The 14,549-nt window shown below is 38.5% G+C and overlaps 1 protein-coding gene across 1 annotated transcript; it reads left to right on the top strand.

Moving 5' to 3' along the window:
* Positions 1 to 37: 37 nt before the first annotated feature.
* On the top strand, positions 38 to 12,834 carry ppil4 (peptidylprolyl isomerase (cyclophilin)-like 4). Its single transcript, XM_040028121.1, has 13 exons — positions 38 to 137; positions 404 to 471; positions 1,915 to 1,979; positions 2,064 to 2,181; positions 2,415 to 2,557; positions 2,711 to 2,807; positions 3,562 to 3,678; positions 3,794 to 3,918; positions 4,032 to 4,098; positions 7,796 to 7,907; positions 8,065 to 8,161; positions 8,358 to 8,490; positions 12,408 to 12,834. The coding sequence occupies exons 1-13, from the start codon at positions 68 to 70 to the stop codon at positions 12,606 to 12,608; spliced, it is 1,413 nt and encodes a 470-aa protein (XP_039884055.1). The 5' UTR covers positions 38 to 67; the 3' UTR covers positions 12,609 to 12,834.
* Positions 12,835 to 14,549: the final 1,715 nt, after the last annotated feature.

Genomic DNA, 14,549 nt, shown 5'->3' with positions numbered 1-14,549 from the left:
AAACATTGAGCACGCAAATGTACTGCGCAGGCGCAGATTTTCTTCTCGCGAGAAGAGGAACGTCAGCATGGCGGTGCTCCTTGAAACGAGTCTGGGCGATATTGTGATCGATTTGTTTACAGACGAAAGGCCTAAAAGTAAGACTACAAAAATTCTTACTCTTGGTGGTAGCTAATTTCTGTAAGCGGCTGCTGGTTGAGTCACTCACTGGGATGTTAAACTACAGAATTAATGGTTGCTAGCTACCGTCGTTAGCATGTTTGCTTCATATTCGTTTTAGTTAACATTAGCCGGTGTTGTGCAAAGGTACCCATACATCGTGTTGCTATAAATACTCTGTTAATAAAGACTTAGTTAATTATAATTACTTTGGCTTAACTTGGACTCTGTGCTCTTTTTCCAGCTTGCTTAAACTTTCTGAAGTTATGCAAGATAAAATACTACAACTACTGCCTCATCCACAATGTGCAGGTAAAGCGAAATGTCCTGTATAAACTTTATGTGATAGTGAATGGTTCAAATTTGGTTTTCTTTGGGAAACCTCAAGCAACCCAGAATACGGTATGTAGTAATAGCGGAAGTTGGGTGTAAGTGGTGTTGCATTTGGACCCAGTAACAAGTTAATATGGCAGAATTCAAATTCAATTGAAACTGCATTGTTGCCATAATGGCAAACCAGCATGTAGACGTTACCGTGCAAGAAAGGAAGGTTGGTGTTTCTACTGCTAAGTTTGTTCCCATGCGTTCAGACTTGTTGATTAGTCTAGATTTTAATTTCCTTTTAGTACCTCCTTACTTGTTAGCCACAACTTTCTTGAGACAGATAGTCCTCAGAACTTTATCCATGTTCCATGGCTCACCTTTATCAGCAGGACAAGTCTCTAAATACTCCCAAACAGTTTACTAGTTACACTTGTCTAGCACCTGCATGGTCGTGCGTGCAGTACGTCTCAGTTTTTCTACATGATAAACAAATGTTGTTCTTGTAAATTGAAGATTTTTTTTTTCTGTGAAATTACAGAAAACAAGGTTCTGGTAGCTCATTAACGAGGCTCTCCTGTAATTACTTTCTATAGCAGATAATGAATAAAACAAGAACTTTTCTGTCATTTAAATGTCTAACTGCCAGTTAGTTACTTTGGTGTAGCATGAATGGCCATGGGGAAGGTCTTTGTAAGCAGGAAAAATACAGTTAAAAGTCCACAATTTATGCCCCTCTTCACATTTTCGAAAGCCAGATCGTATATTTGACACCCCTGTACTAGAGAGATCATATCTTGGCGGGTTTGAGAAAACCTCACTGTTCCCTTGGATGAGCTGGAGTTAGTGGCCGAGGAGTGGGAGGTCTGGGTTTCTCTGCTGCCCATGCAACCCCAGTAAGCAGTAGATGGATGGATCACTGGAAGCCTGAACGTCAGAGTATAATTTCATATTAGATTTGTATTGATATTGTAAAATTAAATGAGAAAAATGTAGTAGCTAAAGTTTTAAAATAACTGGAGTAATTTCATTTCTCATTCCGTTGAGAGTCACCTGTGCGTACTCCAGGTATTGCCGCTATAAAGAGACAAAGTTGCTGCTGTCAGCCTGCAGCAAAGTCTAAAAGAAACCTATCAAATTGACACATGCAGCAGTTTGTCAGTTAGAGTATTTCATTCAGGCATCCGTTATTTTAGCTTCTTCTTGATTTAGTTGTGCTGCCACTGCGTAAAGGAAACCCATTGTCAGGGTTTTAATGCTGCTGGACCACTGGGCGTTTGCCTTTGGGTGTCGCCTGCCAATTTTTATTCATATATTTAATCGTATGTAGACTTTACAGATGTTAAAAGTTTCTACTGAAATCTTCTCCATATTTTTTCAGACTCTAATGAAGATTTTGCACTTTTTCTGTCTTTTTCTTCATCTTCTTTCCAGAGAGACTTCATCATGCAGGCTGGAGATCCTACTGGCACAGGTCGTGGAGGAGAATCTGTGTATAGGTGAGTCTTATCCGTCTTTTAAGAGGGCAGCAGATTGAGGATGTTGGACAAAAAATAAAGATGCTCTCCATTGTGTCTTATTAGCAAACTGTATGGGGACCAGGCACGCTTTTTTGATCTGGAGAAAATGCCACGCATTAAACACAAGAAGAAGGGGACGGTGTCCATGGTGAACAATGGAAATGATCAGCACGGCTCTCAGGTGAATGAGATGAGCACCCAGTGTTGAGTGCTTTCAGACCAGTAACCACAGAAAAAATACATTATTATTCATCCCCTGTTGGTTAGACCAGATTAGATGATCTATAAACATATTCAACATTCATACAGAAATCATAGATCTGTATGTAATATATATTATAAATACATTTTAAATAATATTTTGCAAGATTGTTTAACATGAGATACTATATCTAGAGGTATGTTTCTTCCTAGTTTCTAATTACCACTGGCGAGAACCTAGACTATCTGGATGGAGTTCATACAGTGTTTGGGGAAGTGACTGAGGGCATGGACGTCCTGAACAAAATCAATGAGGCCTTTGTTGACAAGGATTTTGTCCCATTCCAAGATATCAGGCGAGTCAAGACAAACTGTATTGCACTTGTTTTATCAACTTGAGGAATAATGTTAATGCTGCGTTCATTATCACTTTAATAAAAAAAAACCTCAGGGCATATTATTATTATTATCATCATTATTATTATTATTATTATTACATTTTGCTGTAGGATAAACCACACAGTGATCCTGGACGACCCGTTCGATGACCCTCCTGACCTACCGGTGCCTGATCGATCGCCTGAACCCACCAAGGAGCAGCTGGATGTGAGTATAGGGCCGCAGCTTCAATTAGATAGATGTTCATAGCAAGATCATAAAGCTAAGATAAAAAAGATATCTATCTCATATTTGCGATTCTAATTTTAACAAGCTTAAAAGTCAAACACCTTCTTTAACACATCCTGAACTTTCTTAGGCAGCTTGCTTGTTAAAGTTGTTTAAAAGAATATTGATCTTGATGGACATTCAATGCTCTGTTTTGGATGTTGGCTGCCTTCTCTGTCAAGATGACCCCACATTGCCCTGCGGAGTCCAATCCGTGACTGATAGTGTTCTGTTGTGTGTTTTTCTATCTAGGTATGCTTCGACTGCAATGGCAGTGAGTTTGACATCATTGTAATGCTGAAAAATTAAGCTGTTGCCAGTCAGATCGTTTCCAGATGGTTTTTCAGAATCGAACGATACTTTGTTGCGTTCATAATTTGATCAGTTTTGACAAGATCCCCAACACCACTGGCTGAAACTTAACCCCAAACCATGACAGAGCCTTTGCCATGTTTTACAGATGGCTGTAAGCACATGCTTTCTGAATTGTGTAGAAGTAGTACTTGTACACACTGCAGTAAAAGAAGCAGCCAATATGCAAAAAACACTTTGAACAATCGTCAGAAAGCCAGGAGAACTATTGCTCAAAAACCACTTTAAAAATTAGGTCTGGCACCTTGGAAGCAAAATCGAAAGAAATTAGCATGACTTCTGTACAGTACCGTAAGTAAATGCTTCTGCCATGGCTGTGCAGAGTGGCCGTATCGGTGCAGATGAAGTGGTCGATGATGCAGATGGGAAAGGAGCCGAGGAACTGGAGGAGAAGCTGAAGGAGAAAGAGGCCAAGACTCAGGCTATCCTGTTGGAGATGGTAAGATAAGGAAACCTGCTCTCAGCTTTATGTTGAAGTGTGTGTGTGAGAGAGTTTGCGTGTAAGAAGATGCAAAAAATAAATACTCAAGCTCTTCTGTTGTAAATCCATCCAGGTGGGCGACCTCCCTGATGCAGATGTGAAGCCTCCAGAAAACGTGCTGTTTGTGTGCAAGCTGAACCCAGTGACCACAGATGAGGACCTGGAAATCATTTTTTCTCGCTTTGGATGCATAAAAAGGTGACGCTTCACTCCAAGTACTACAAAGTATCTTGTTTTCCAGTTATTTCTATTTATTATATTTTGCCTTGGTTCTATATTGTCTTCTTCAAATAATCCTTTGTTCTGTGTAGCTGTGAGATCATCAGAGACTGGAAAACTGGAGACTCCCTCTGTTATGCTTTTATAGAGTTTGAAAAGGTAAGTGTGTGTATACTGCAGTGATGACAGTTTAAAGAAAAAGTTCTAGATTTAAGGAAACACTTTTTTCCTCTATAATAATAATATAATCAGTGCATTATGTTTACTCTATTTATAGTTTTTAGAGATATCGTGATGATCTGTTTTGGTGTCATGAGCTTGAGCCAGGGCACGGTTAGCCTGGTTAGCTTACTGATTAACATGTCCCTAATGACATGTTTGTGTGTACACATTTGGCATTTCAGTTTGCATGACACAACCAGTATATCTTTAACAGTCTTCCATGTTTCACTGTCCTTTGTGTGATACATATGTGCAGATTGGGGAAGCATATCTATCAGTATCAGTAGAGTAAATACAATAAATTTAGTGAAAGTGATAGATGGGAAAACCCTGGTCAGGAGTAATGGAAATCAGTCATGTTCTTATAGTGACATGTTGTTGTCATGCCGTGGAGTCTGTATCATAGAGAAGTGAGAACTAAACCCACGATATAAGACTGTGTTTATCATGAAGGTGCTGTCAGCCTGCTATACATTGTGAAAATAAAAACCATAAAACTTTGATTTTGTGGAATTTGCCCCAGGTTATGACTGGTAATGACTTATAACTATTAAAAGGGCAACTCCCTGTGGTAAACTCGTAAATCTACACCATCAGAAGATAACGAAGAACACAATCGTGGACTATTAGTTTTTTCACTGACTATGGTGAATTATTGATTGAGTGCACTTGGCCTCAGAACATCCCAACACCTGCATGCACACCGCTGGAGCTTTCAGAGGTGTTTCAATCATGTTTCATTTAAAAAAACAAAACAGGTTCAAATTATTTGGGTTAGCATTCGTCCACAAGAGGGCAAAACAATGCAAGGCAGTGCTTATCTAATTGTAGAGTCACATATATTGCAACATAAGCGCGTCTTTAAAAAGATCTACGAGCATATAGATTGCAAATGAAACAAACAAAAGAATTATGTTAAATTACATCAAATGTATATTTGAAACTTTGAGCGAGCTCTGTTATAAAAATATGGAACAGCAGTTATCTACCTCAGTGTAAATAATGATCAAACGATCAGTAGGGTTCCTCTGACGTTCACTCAGTGGGATGGTTTCTTCCTGTTAAAAGTGATATTTTTCTTCCCACTGTCACCAAGTGCTTGCTTGTGTGATTATTGAGGTTTCTTTCTAATATTGTTAGGTCTTTATCTAACTATATTAAGAGACTTGAGCCCACACTACTTGGGTAGAATATTTTTTTTTTTACTTTTACCGTTTTATCCTGTTTTTTTTTTATCACCAGTAAATTCATTACAACAAAATATTTCCAAACAGGTCTTCAGGTCTGCACTCACTGGAGCAGAGTTGAATTGTGAGCTCTGCCGTTAATACCGCTTCTCTGGTTAATGAACTATTCCAGGCCTAAATCTATCCTTTGTTAGGTTTAAGCAGCAGGGAAATGTTTGGCTCATCTGTAAAACGTGCAAAAGTATGCGGATCTTAATAGACAGGAAACACTAAATTGTATTTTATTTATAATTTACTGGGAAGTTTATCACCAGCTGTCGAGACCTTTATGTGGATCAGCTTATATGTAAGAAGACATAATGGGATATGCAGCAATAGAAATCCAGGATGCTTCTTGATTCAAGCATGTTAGCAAATTACATACAGTACTACGTCTGGGCCCTGTTGTGATCTGTAATTCAATTTGACACCCCAGCTGTTATTGCTAATGTATGTAACTTATACTGTACTGTTACCATTAATTTATACAAATATAAAATGGCTTAAAGGTTAGAACCAAAAAATGTTTTTATAAAAGCAAAAAAACCAAATGCAGGTCTGTGTTGTTTACTTCAGTTGTTCAGCTGATGTCCATGTATATGTTCCCTAATTCTTGATTTCTGATTAATGAAAGTTTAAATATTCATTGGTAGTGCTACATGGTGTGAGTCCCAGCCAAGGGTTTTTCCCTTATGATTAGCAGAGAGGTTTCGTGCCATGTAATCTCTGTCAGTAGGGAGGATACCTTTGCCTATCATTCTTATTTAAGGAGTTTGACACTTAATGTCAAATTCTCCTCAAAATCTTTTCTTCTTCTCGGATATCTGATAGTAGGCACTGATAATGGTTCTTATTGGAAAACCTTGCTGTTGTTTAGAGGGTTTCTTACTGTTTGCTTAGTTCATTAATGTTGAGAACATCTGTTTTTTCTTTTCTTATTTTTGGAAAAGCAGATTTTTGCTTTTTAAAAGCTGAAAATATCATAAATATAACAGATTACTGCTGTCTTTTGGTTTCAGTTTCCAGTAACTTAACGTTTTATCAAAACTCGATCTTGATTCTTGTTTCACATGATTGATGACGCATTAATTCCTGCATGACTGTCAACGACATGCACAGGTGTTTTTGGACTATTCATATTGAAGCTTTAGCATTAGTGGTTTGCTCTTGCATGTATTTTGGAGCCAGACGTTTCCATATTTAGGCCAAAACGTATTAACAGCTTACGCTAGCTAGCTTGGTTATCAAGTGGCATCTATATATTAGGGTGTCTGTTTACATTCAGTGCACACAATATAAAATACTAAAAGTTCAGTCACCAAAACTGAACCACAAACCTTTTATACCACTTGAATCACCCAATGAGATGTATTGCTTTGTCAGATAAATTCATTAATAATGCTACAACAGCACAAACACACTGGAGAAGACGAGTTCAGAATTAGCAGAGGTGGCTTAATTCCTACAGAAACGCCCACTGCAAAGCTGTTATGAAACTGAAAACTGTCTATAAGCCAAGATGATTTTTGTACCAAATAGCATTACTGCAGTCTGTGGAGAATAACTTGCTTTTGAAGTTAGCCTCAAGAGGCCATAAGAGGAACTACAGTTTTTGTCACTTTGGTGCTGGTAGACGTTGCCATTTGGTCTGCACATGCAAACGTCCTGGTGGGAGGGGGTCTTCAGTTTAATGTGTGTTATAGAATAGAATAGAATTCAACTTTATTGTCATTGCACATGCACAGGTACAGGGCAACGAAATGCAGTTTGCATCCATCCAGAAGTGCTTTAGTGATATAGATATATTACAATATATATTAGCAATAATATAGATATGTAAGTATATTACAGAAATGGGTCTATTATGGTATTTTATAATGTACACGGTATGAAGTATGTTGTGAATATTCTATAACTATAAGTATGTACAGGCTGTAGTGAGTACAAGCTATGTACAGGCTATGAACAGGATATAAATATGAAAAACTATACAGAATATGAAATAAATAACTTTACAGAAATCTGAGATATACAGCTATACAGAAATGGGAACTATGCAAGTTGTAAACAGTTGTAGGATTAAAGATTATCGAATGTACAGAATGATTATTTACACAGAGCTATACAGTAGTGCAGTTAAGATAAGTGAGGGTGTGGATAATTTCTACAGAGGCTATATAAAGTGCTATGTTATGTAACCTAGATTATAATGTTGAGCAAAGTAATCAGGACTACAACTTTTACCATTATCGAGCAGCTTTACTACCAGTTTTTTTTTTGTTTGTTTGTTTTTAACTGAAGAAGCTTCTCGGATGAGAGGTGAAATGTCTTCAAGCAACTTAAAGAAGTCCAGACGCTTTTCTTTCCAAGCTCCTTAGATTTACTGTGGGGGTTTTTTTTCTCCACAGCAAGAAGACTGTGAGAAAGCTTACTTCAAAATGGACAACGTGCTCATTGACGACAGACGCATTCATGTAGACTTCAGTCAATCAGTTGCAAAGATCAAATGGAAAGGGAAAGGTAATGAAGCTGAAGGCTTTGTGGTTTGCATGTTAGTTTATGTTGTTTAAAGTGCACCAGTTACACCAAAGTTTCTGTCATTAGTGGTGTTGTTCTCCCTTTGTATTACCACACCTTTTCATTAGCTGTGACCTTCACTGCTTTCTCCGTTTCCTAGGGGGGAAATACACTAAAGACGACTTCAAAGCTTATGAGAAGGATGTAGAGAATCGATCCAAACTGGCTCTCAAGGATCAGGTGAAGCCAAAACAAGAGTATCCTTGTGCGTCAATAGGCTGGGATTGAGTTTTCCAGTTTTTCCACTTCGTGCCACAACATATCATTCTGCAGTACATGCCAGCTGCTGTGTGCTTTTTTTCTTTTTTCCTTTTCTTTTCCTGGTTTGAGTTGGCAGAGCTTTCAGAACTGACTGTCTCAACTTCCTGGAGATTTCCATAACTCAGGTAAAAGTTCCAAGTACAACCTGATAATCGAGGAAGAAGAGGAGGCACCGAGTCATCGGCACTCTGAGAAGAAACATAAAGAGAAGAGGCACCATCATCATTCAGATGATGAGGACAGCAGGAAGTCCAAAAAGCGCAAGGTAATAGTCAGTCCATGACATGACATAACATTTTTTTTCTTTGCTCGCTGATCAGTAAGAATTGTTTTAGAAATGTTTCTAATTCTGTTAGTGATGCACCTAAAGACATGCGAGCCACTTCATTAGGTACGCCTTTTAACTGTCCAGTAACACAAATGTTTATCTTTGTGTTATTTAATTATGTTCAAATCACACAACAGCAACTTAATGCATTTAGACATTAACAAGATGACCTACTGAAGTTCAAACTGAGCATTAGAATGGGAATTGTTAAAGTGACTTTGAATATGGCAAATGGGCTGGTCTGAGTATTTCAGAAACTGCTGGTCTACTGGGATGTTTCCACAAAATAGTCTCTTGGGTTTACTGAGAATGTTCCAAAAAAACGGAGAGTATACATTGATCACAGAAGCAACCTTTTGAGATTTACTTATCTGGATGACTGAGCATGCATCGAGACATATACACTGATATGCAGTTGTCTGTGTAAAAATGCCTTGTTGGTGTCAAAGGTCAGAAGACACTCCATTTTTCCACTTATTTAACAGGGTAACACATGGTAATGAACATCAGTATACCAAACACATAAAGTGTAATCATGTCAGATCATCGGAAAACTGCTCATTTACAACTGCAGTCTCGGAGCAGGTTGCATTAAACTTTATAATAAACAAAAAACCATAGAGATATATGGCAAAAACAAAAAGCATGAATAGACACAAATGAGTTAAAAGTGGTCACAGATGTGGTTTGCCAATGTTTAGGATAAGCTTTTAACAGTATGTGGAGTGCTCCTTTATTGCCACGGGTAAACTATTCTAATATTTAGTTCCCTTTAGTGACAGCACAGTTTGTCCACGTGCAGTGCCCTTATAGGTGTCGTGCTGTTTAATAAAAATATGCTAGTATCAAAGTATCACTTCCAGTCAGGCAGGTGCTCATTTCAGAATCAAACCGAGAGAGTTAGTCATACTAGCTGCTGTATTTTGTATCATTATAGAAATATAAATTTCACACAGCAGATGAAGGTATTACGTGTTCCAAGAGTTATCATCAGTACTTGTGCTGATAACACTTGGAGTAGTAAAAGAATATTACCATGAAACGGAGGCAGAGGCAGATGCGTGCCTCTACATGAGGTGACACTTCACCTTTATTAAAGACTAACTGGATCGTTTTAATTAACATACAGTTATTATCATGTTATTTCTTGTGCACATATAACTGCTTTAACCTGGTACAGGTTCTGACTTTTTCAAAAAGAAAACAGACACTCTGATATATCAGTGATGAAAGTAATTGATCAAGAAAATAGTTGCACATCTCCCACTCACTCAACCAAAGTACCTCCAATAAGTTGATTTCTACTTATAGAAAAGGTGGGCTACATGGATTATAAATAGTCAGTCTATATTGTTATACACAGTAAATATATTAATATTTAGAAAAGTCTTCTAAATGGTTTAGAAGCTTGTAATCACAAGCTCTACTGCCCATGTCACATCCAGCTAACATAATAACAATGAAGGAGATGTGTAAGAGAGTAAGCAGCAGTCAGGTCCTGAAAATGTGTTGCACTTGTTTAACTGATGATCAGACGATTCGAGCACCTCTGTAACAGCAGAGGTTTTGGTTGTGTGTGGGACTGAACTGTTCAAGAGAGTGTTATCACCGCACCACAGAGGAAAGATATCGGTGAAGGTTTTAGAGAAGCCAGTCTGGGAAAGGTTATAAGGTCATTCCCAACAATTTGAATTCCACCATGGACAATAAGATGGATTATTCACAAGTGGAAAAGACAGTTGTCAGTGATTCAGAGATTGGACCTCTGAGAAACTGTAAAAAACACAAGAGGTACATCTCATTATACGAGCCTCAGATAACATGTTAAAGGTCAAAGATCATTACAGTTCACTGGCAAAAGACTGAACCAGTATGGATTATTTGGATCAGCGGTGTCCAACTCCAGGCCTCAAGGTCCTGTAGGTTTTAAATGCGTCCTTGAACCAATACAGTTTATTTAAATGGCTAATTTACCTCCTCAACATGTCTTGACGTTCTCCAGAGGCCTGATAATGAACTAATCATTTGATTCAGGTGTGTTGACCCAGGGACAACACACCTGCAGGACGCCAACCCTTGAGGCCTGGAGTTGGACATCCCTGATTTAGGGTCTGAAATAATTATACTGTGTTCACTGAGTTATTTCCTTTTGATATACAGAGCTGCAATCACAGTGCATCACTGAGCCCTATTTAGTCTAGGTCTATACACACAACACACACAGTTGAATATAAATGTTTGACAGAAATCTGCCTCGTTAGGTGATGTCAGTTACAACCGTCCCTGAGTGTGTTTTACAGCGTCTGTGTTTACAGGCGAGGAGTTACCTGGCTGGCTGCCTAATTAGGTTATGAAGTGATCGACTCCATTGTTTACACACTGACCTTTGATATCTGGAATTTCCTCGTTTCCATTAAAACCATCTGTCAGTGTGTAGCCCAGCACATTGTGGACAGTCTGTTGATTGTGTTAAAAACCGTTTGTTCTCATTTCTGCAATGACTCCACAAAAACATGTGTCTCACATGTTCAGCTGCATCATATGGAATTTAATAGTCAGCATGTTTTTCACAGATGGTATCAGATGTCAAGATAGCCCCAGCTTATCATGTGATGTGTTTCCTTGTTTCTTTGGTTAATTATACATTTGTCCAGTCAGTATTTACTTTTAATTATTCTCCTAAGATCTTCCTTTCTAGGCTCTTTTGCCTAGAAAAGAGCCCAGTGTATCAACACCTCCACAGGGAAAAGAATGGAATAAATTGGTTGTTTTTATTTTTTTACAACTTTGGATGTGGAGTGAAAACAGTCAGGACAGAATTCATTGCAATATTTATATCATTTATATCATTGCATTTGTGTAACTGCTCTACTCATGTTTAAGCATAGCAGTAAATACTAACACTCAAACATTTATGGTCATTTTTAAAAGAAAAGAAATACACTGTTGTTTTTGTAACGTGACATTGATCAGTCATGTTGTAAATATACATTTTTACAGCATGACTTGCAATTTTTTTGGCTCTTGAACTTGTGTCTAATGTATAATAGTGTCAGACAATATGTGGATCTTTCAGTCATGTCATAAATAGCCTCAGTGTATGTAAAAGGTTAACTTAAAGGTCATATTAAAGGGATTTTTCTGGATCAGAAGGAGTCCTTGCAGGACTTCCTGCCCACCGACAGTAAATAATTAGTCGTTTACCTTATTTGAGAGAAACCTGCATTTTCCTGTTATGTCTGAACTTTGGATAAACAAAAACGGCTCGTGCATGAATAAATCCAGCACTACCTGAGAAACAAAGACAAAATAAGATTCTTGGAAAATATTTTCCCGAGTGCCTGAGAAACACTCATTTCCCAGAGATGCCATGGGTCCGAGGGGAAAGTAGCAACTTTTACCTTGTAAAAGCGAAACATGAAATTTGTTCCTGTGCGTTATCTGTCAGGTCTTATCTTGTGTCAATCCTTTTGACTGATCCTTGTTCTCAGGCTTACAAGTTGAACATAACTCTTGGTTGACTGACGTCATTTTCAGTTACTGCAAATTTATTTCCTGCATGACACACGCCTTCAGAATCTCCTGAAACTGAAACAGTTTATGAGCTGATTGCTAGCCTAGCAGCATTAAGGCTGCAAACCACCCTCAGGATGCTTTGTGCAACACGCTGGAAACCGGGTAATAATAGAGCTTATTGTTCCATACGTATGCAAATCCTACAATTGTGTACTGATGAAAATATATTAAATACTAGTAACCAAACGAGAGAAGAGAACATTTTTTGTAGCTTTCTCTTTATGGACTTAAAGACGAGCTGCTTTACTGAACATACTCTGCCTCTCCTTCTTTTCCAGGACAGTGAGGAGGGCAGGCGGGACAGAAAGGGAGGCCGCCAGCGTTCACGCTCACGATCTCGCTCCAGAGACAGGGACCACAAGCACAGCAAGTCCCGGGTCAAACATGGGAAAGAGGGGCACGATAAAGGCCACAGGGACAGGAGCCGCAGTCGCTCTCCCAAGAGGTCCAAGGACAAGGAGAAGAGTAGATACAGATGAGGGAGAACAGAGGACGAATGAGATATATATATGTATTTGGACCACAGCCACTGAACTGTGATCATCATGAAATGTCTGAATATTCATCATCTTAAACTTCCTCTTAAATCACTTGATCTTGACTTTTAGGGAACTAGTCGGGTGATTATCAGGTTTTTGTCACGTCGTCTAGATCGGCACTAAGAAATGTTTTTTATATGTGCATTAAAAGTTCACTGTAACGAGGTTTTTATTTGATCACTTCTTTCACTTCATTTGAATGCCGTGACAGATGTCACCGAATAAGTGTTGTTTACTTCCTTTCCTTGAACCCCACACATTTTTTAGAACAAAAGTGGTAGATGATTAATATCCAACCTTCAACTTTCTGACTGTGCGGTCTTTTACATTTAGAAAATGTCAACATGGAAAATTGCTGGGTGGTGTAATCAGACTGCTGAGGGAATTCACTGGTGTCTCCCTCCACCCACCTCCTAGATCTGGGGTCACACCGTAGCTCAAAATGCCACTCAGTTGCCATCAATTAAAAGCCCGCAAGGGGAAGATTTGAGGTATTATCATTGTGGTCTTAGGTTAATATAGGTTACTAATGAAAAGAAGATGAAAGGATCAAAGCAAATGCTGAAATAAAAACGTCATGACGGTAAGCTGATTTTAGACCTGTTGATGTACCACGAGGTTTGTTTGTAACTGGACAGGTGGCTACCACAAACTAAAATTTGTCCCCACACAAAACTGCATGGCGTTGCTGTGGTTAGCGCTGCACCACAAGAAGGTTCCTGCTTCTAACCCTGGCTGCAGCCTTTTATATGTGTTTGGGTTTCCTGCAAAAAGGCACGAAAATGTAGGGCAAGCTTATTATAGCTAACTAAACTAAAATTAGTGTGAAAAATTGTTTGAGTTCACAATAAAAGCCAGACATTTAAAAAGACTGTTGACTTCCTGATGAGGCTTTTATGCACATGTTTATTGAGACTTGGGATGTTTGTGATGACTGTGAGTGAATCTTTTGCTCCCACATATACCCTCTGTATAATAATAAAAAGACTAAAACTAACACAATTAAACCAAAACTAAACATTTTCAAACAATCAGAACTAAACTGAAACAAACAAACCCACTCTGGAAACTGACTGAAGCTAAACTGAATAGGAAAGTTTAAAAGTCAAAATGAATGTGAAAAAATACAAAACTAAAACTCTGGTTTATGTATGATCTGTTTTAATGGGGCTATAAGTAGGCCATAAAATTCTAAATCATTCTACTAGTACATCTCACAAAGTTAGAATAGTAAACTTATTATTGTAATTTAATTTTTAAAAGGTAAACATCCATATGTTCTACATTCATTACACATGAAATCTTTCAAATATTTCCTTGTTTTTACTTTGATGATGATCACCAGTTAATCCAAGTGCAAGTCTGTGGGAGGAACCCAGAGAGAACCCACGAAGACACAGGGAAAACATGCAAGCTCCACACAGGAAGATCCCGGCCAGACGTTGATTCAAACCTCAGAGACAACAGTGCTAACGGTGTTTGAGTAAAAATTCTTCAAACGAGATGAGTACTGAGTGCTCTGTCTAGTTAACTGTCATGGGGAAGATTTCTACCTGGTGGTCACTGACTCCCTCCATAAGAAGGTTAAGTCACAGAAGGTCAAAGGATTTTAACGGAAAGTTGACTGAAAGGGAACAATGTGGTAGGATAAATTGCCCAATCATCACGGATGACCGCAGCTTTGAAAAGATCGTTAAAAGTTGATTCAAGAAATTTGGTGAACTTTACAAGGAGTGGACTGAGGCTGGTGCCCAGTAGCGGTTTTTGATACGGGCAGTTGCCCGGGGCGGCATCGTGGTGGGGGGCGGCATCACGCCCATTTACTCGTACTCATGCTGCCCGACGTCATGCCAGCGCATATTGGGAATGTCATAGGCACCG

The sequence above is a fragment of the Simochromis diagramma genome, unplaced genomic scaffold (genome assembly GCF_900408965.1).
Source record: "Simochromis diagramma unplaced genomic scaffold, fSimDia1.1 OVJJ01000746.1, whole genome shotgun sequence".
NCBI lineage: Eukaryota > Metazoa > Chordata > Actinopteri > Cichliformes > Cichlidae > Simochromis > Simochromis diagramma.
This window is presented reverse-complemented; position numbering and strand designations above follow the sequence as displayed.

Bases quoted from the DNA above. Each gene is read 5' to 3' on its own strand.
- ppil4 (XM_040028121.1), top strand. From the start codon at position 68: ATGGCGGTGCTCCTTGAAACGAGTCTGGGCGATATTGTGATCGATTTG. The intron at 138-403 runs GTAAGACTACAA...CTCTTTTTCCAG, and splicing joins TACAGACGAAAGGCCTAAAA to CTTGCTTAAACTTTCTGAAG. The intron at 3,919-4,031 runs GTGACGCTTCAC...TGTTCTGTGTAG, and splicing joins CGCTTTGGATGCATAAAAAG to CTGTGAGATCATCAGAGACT.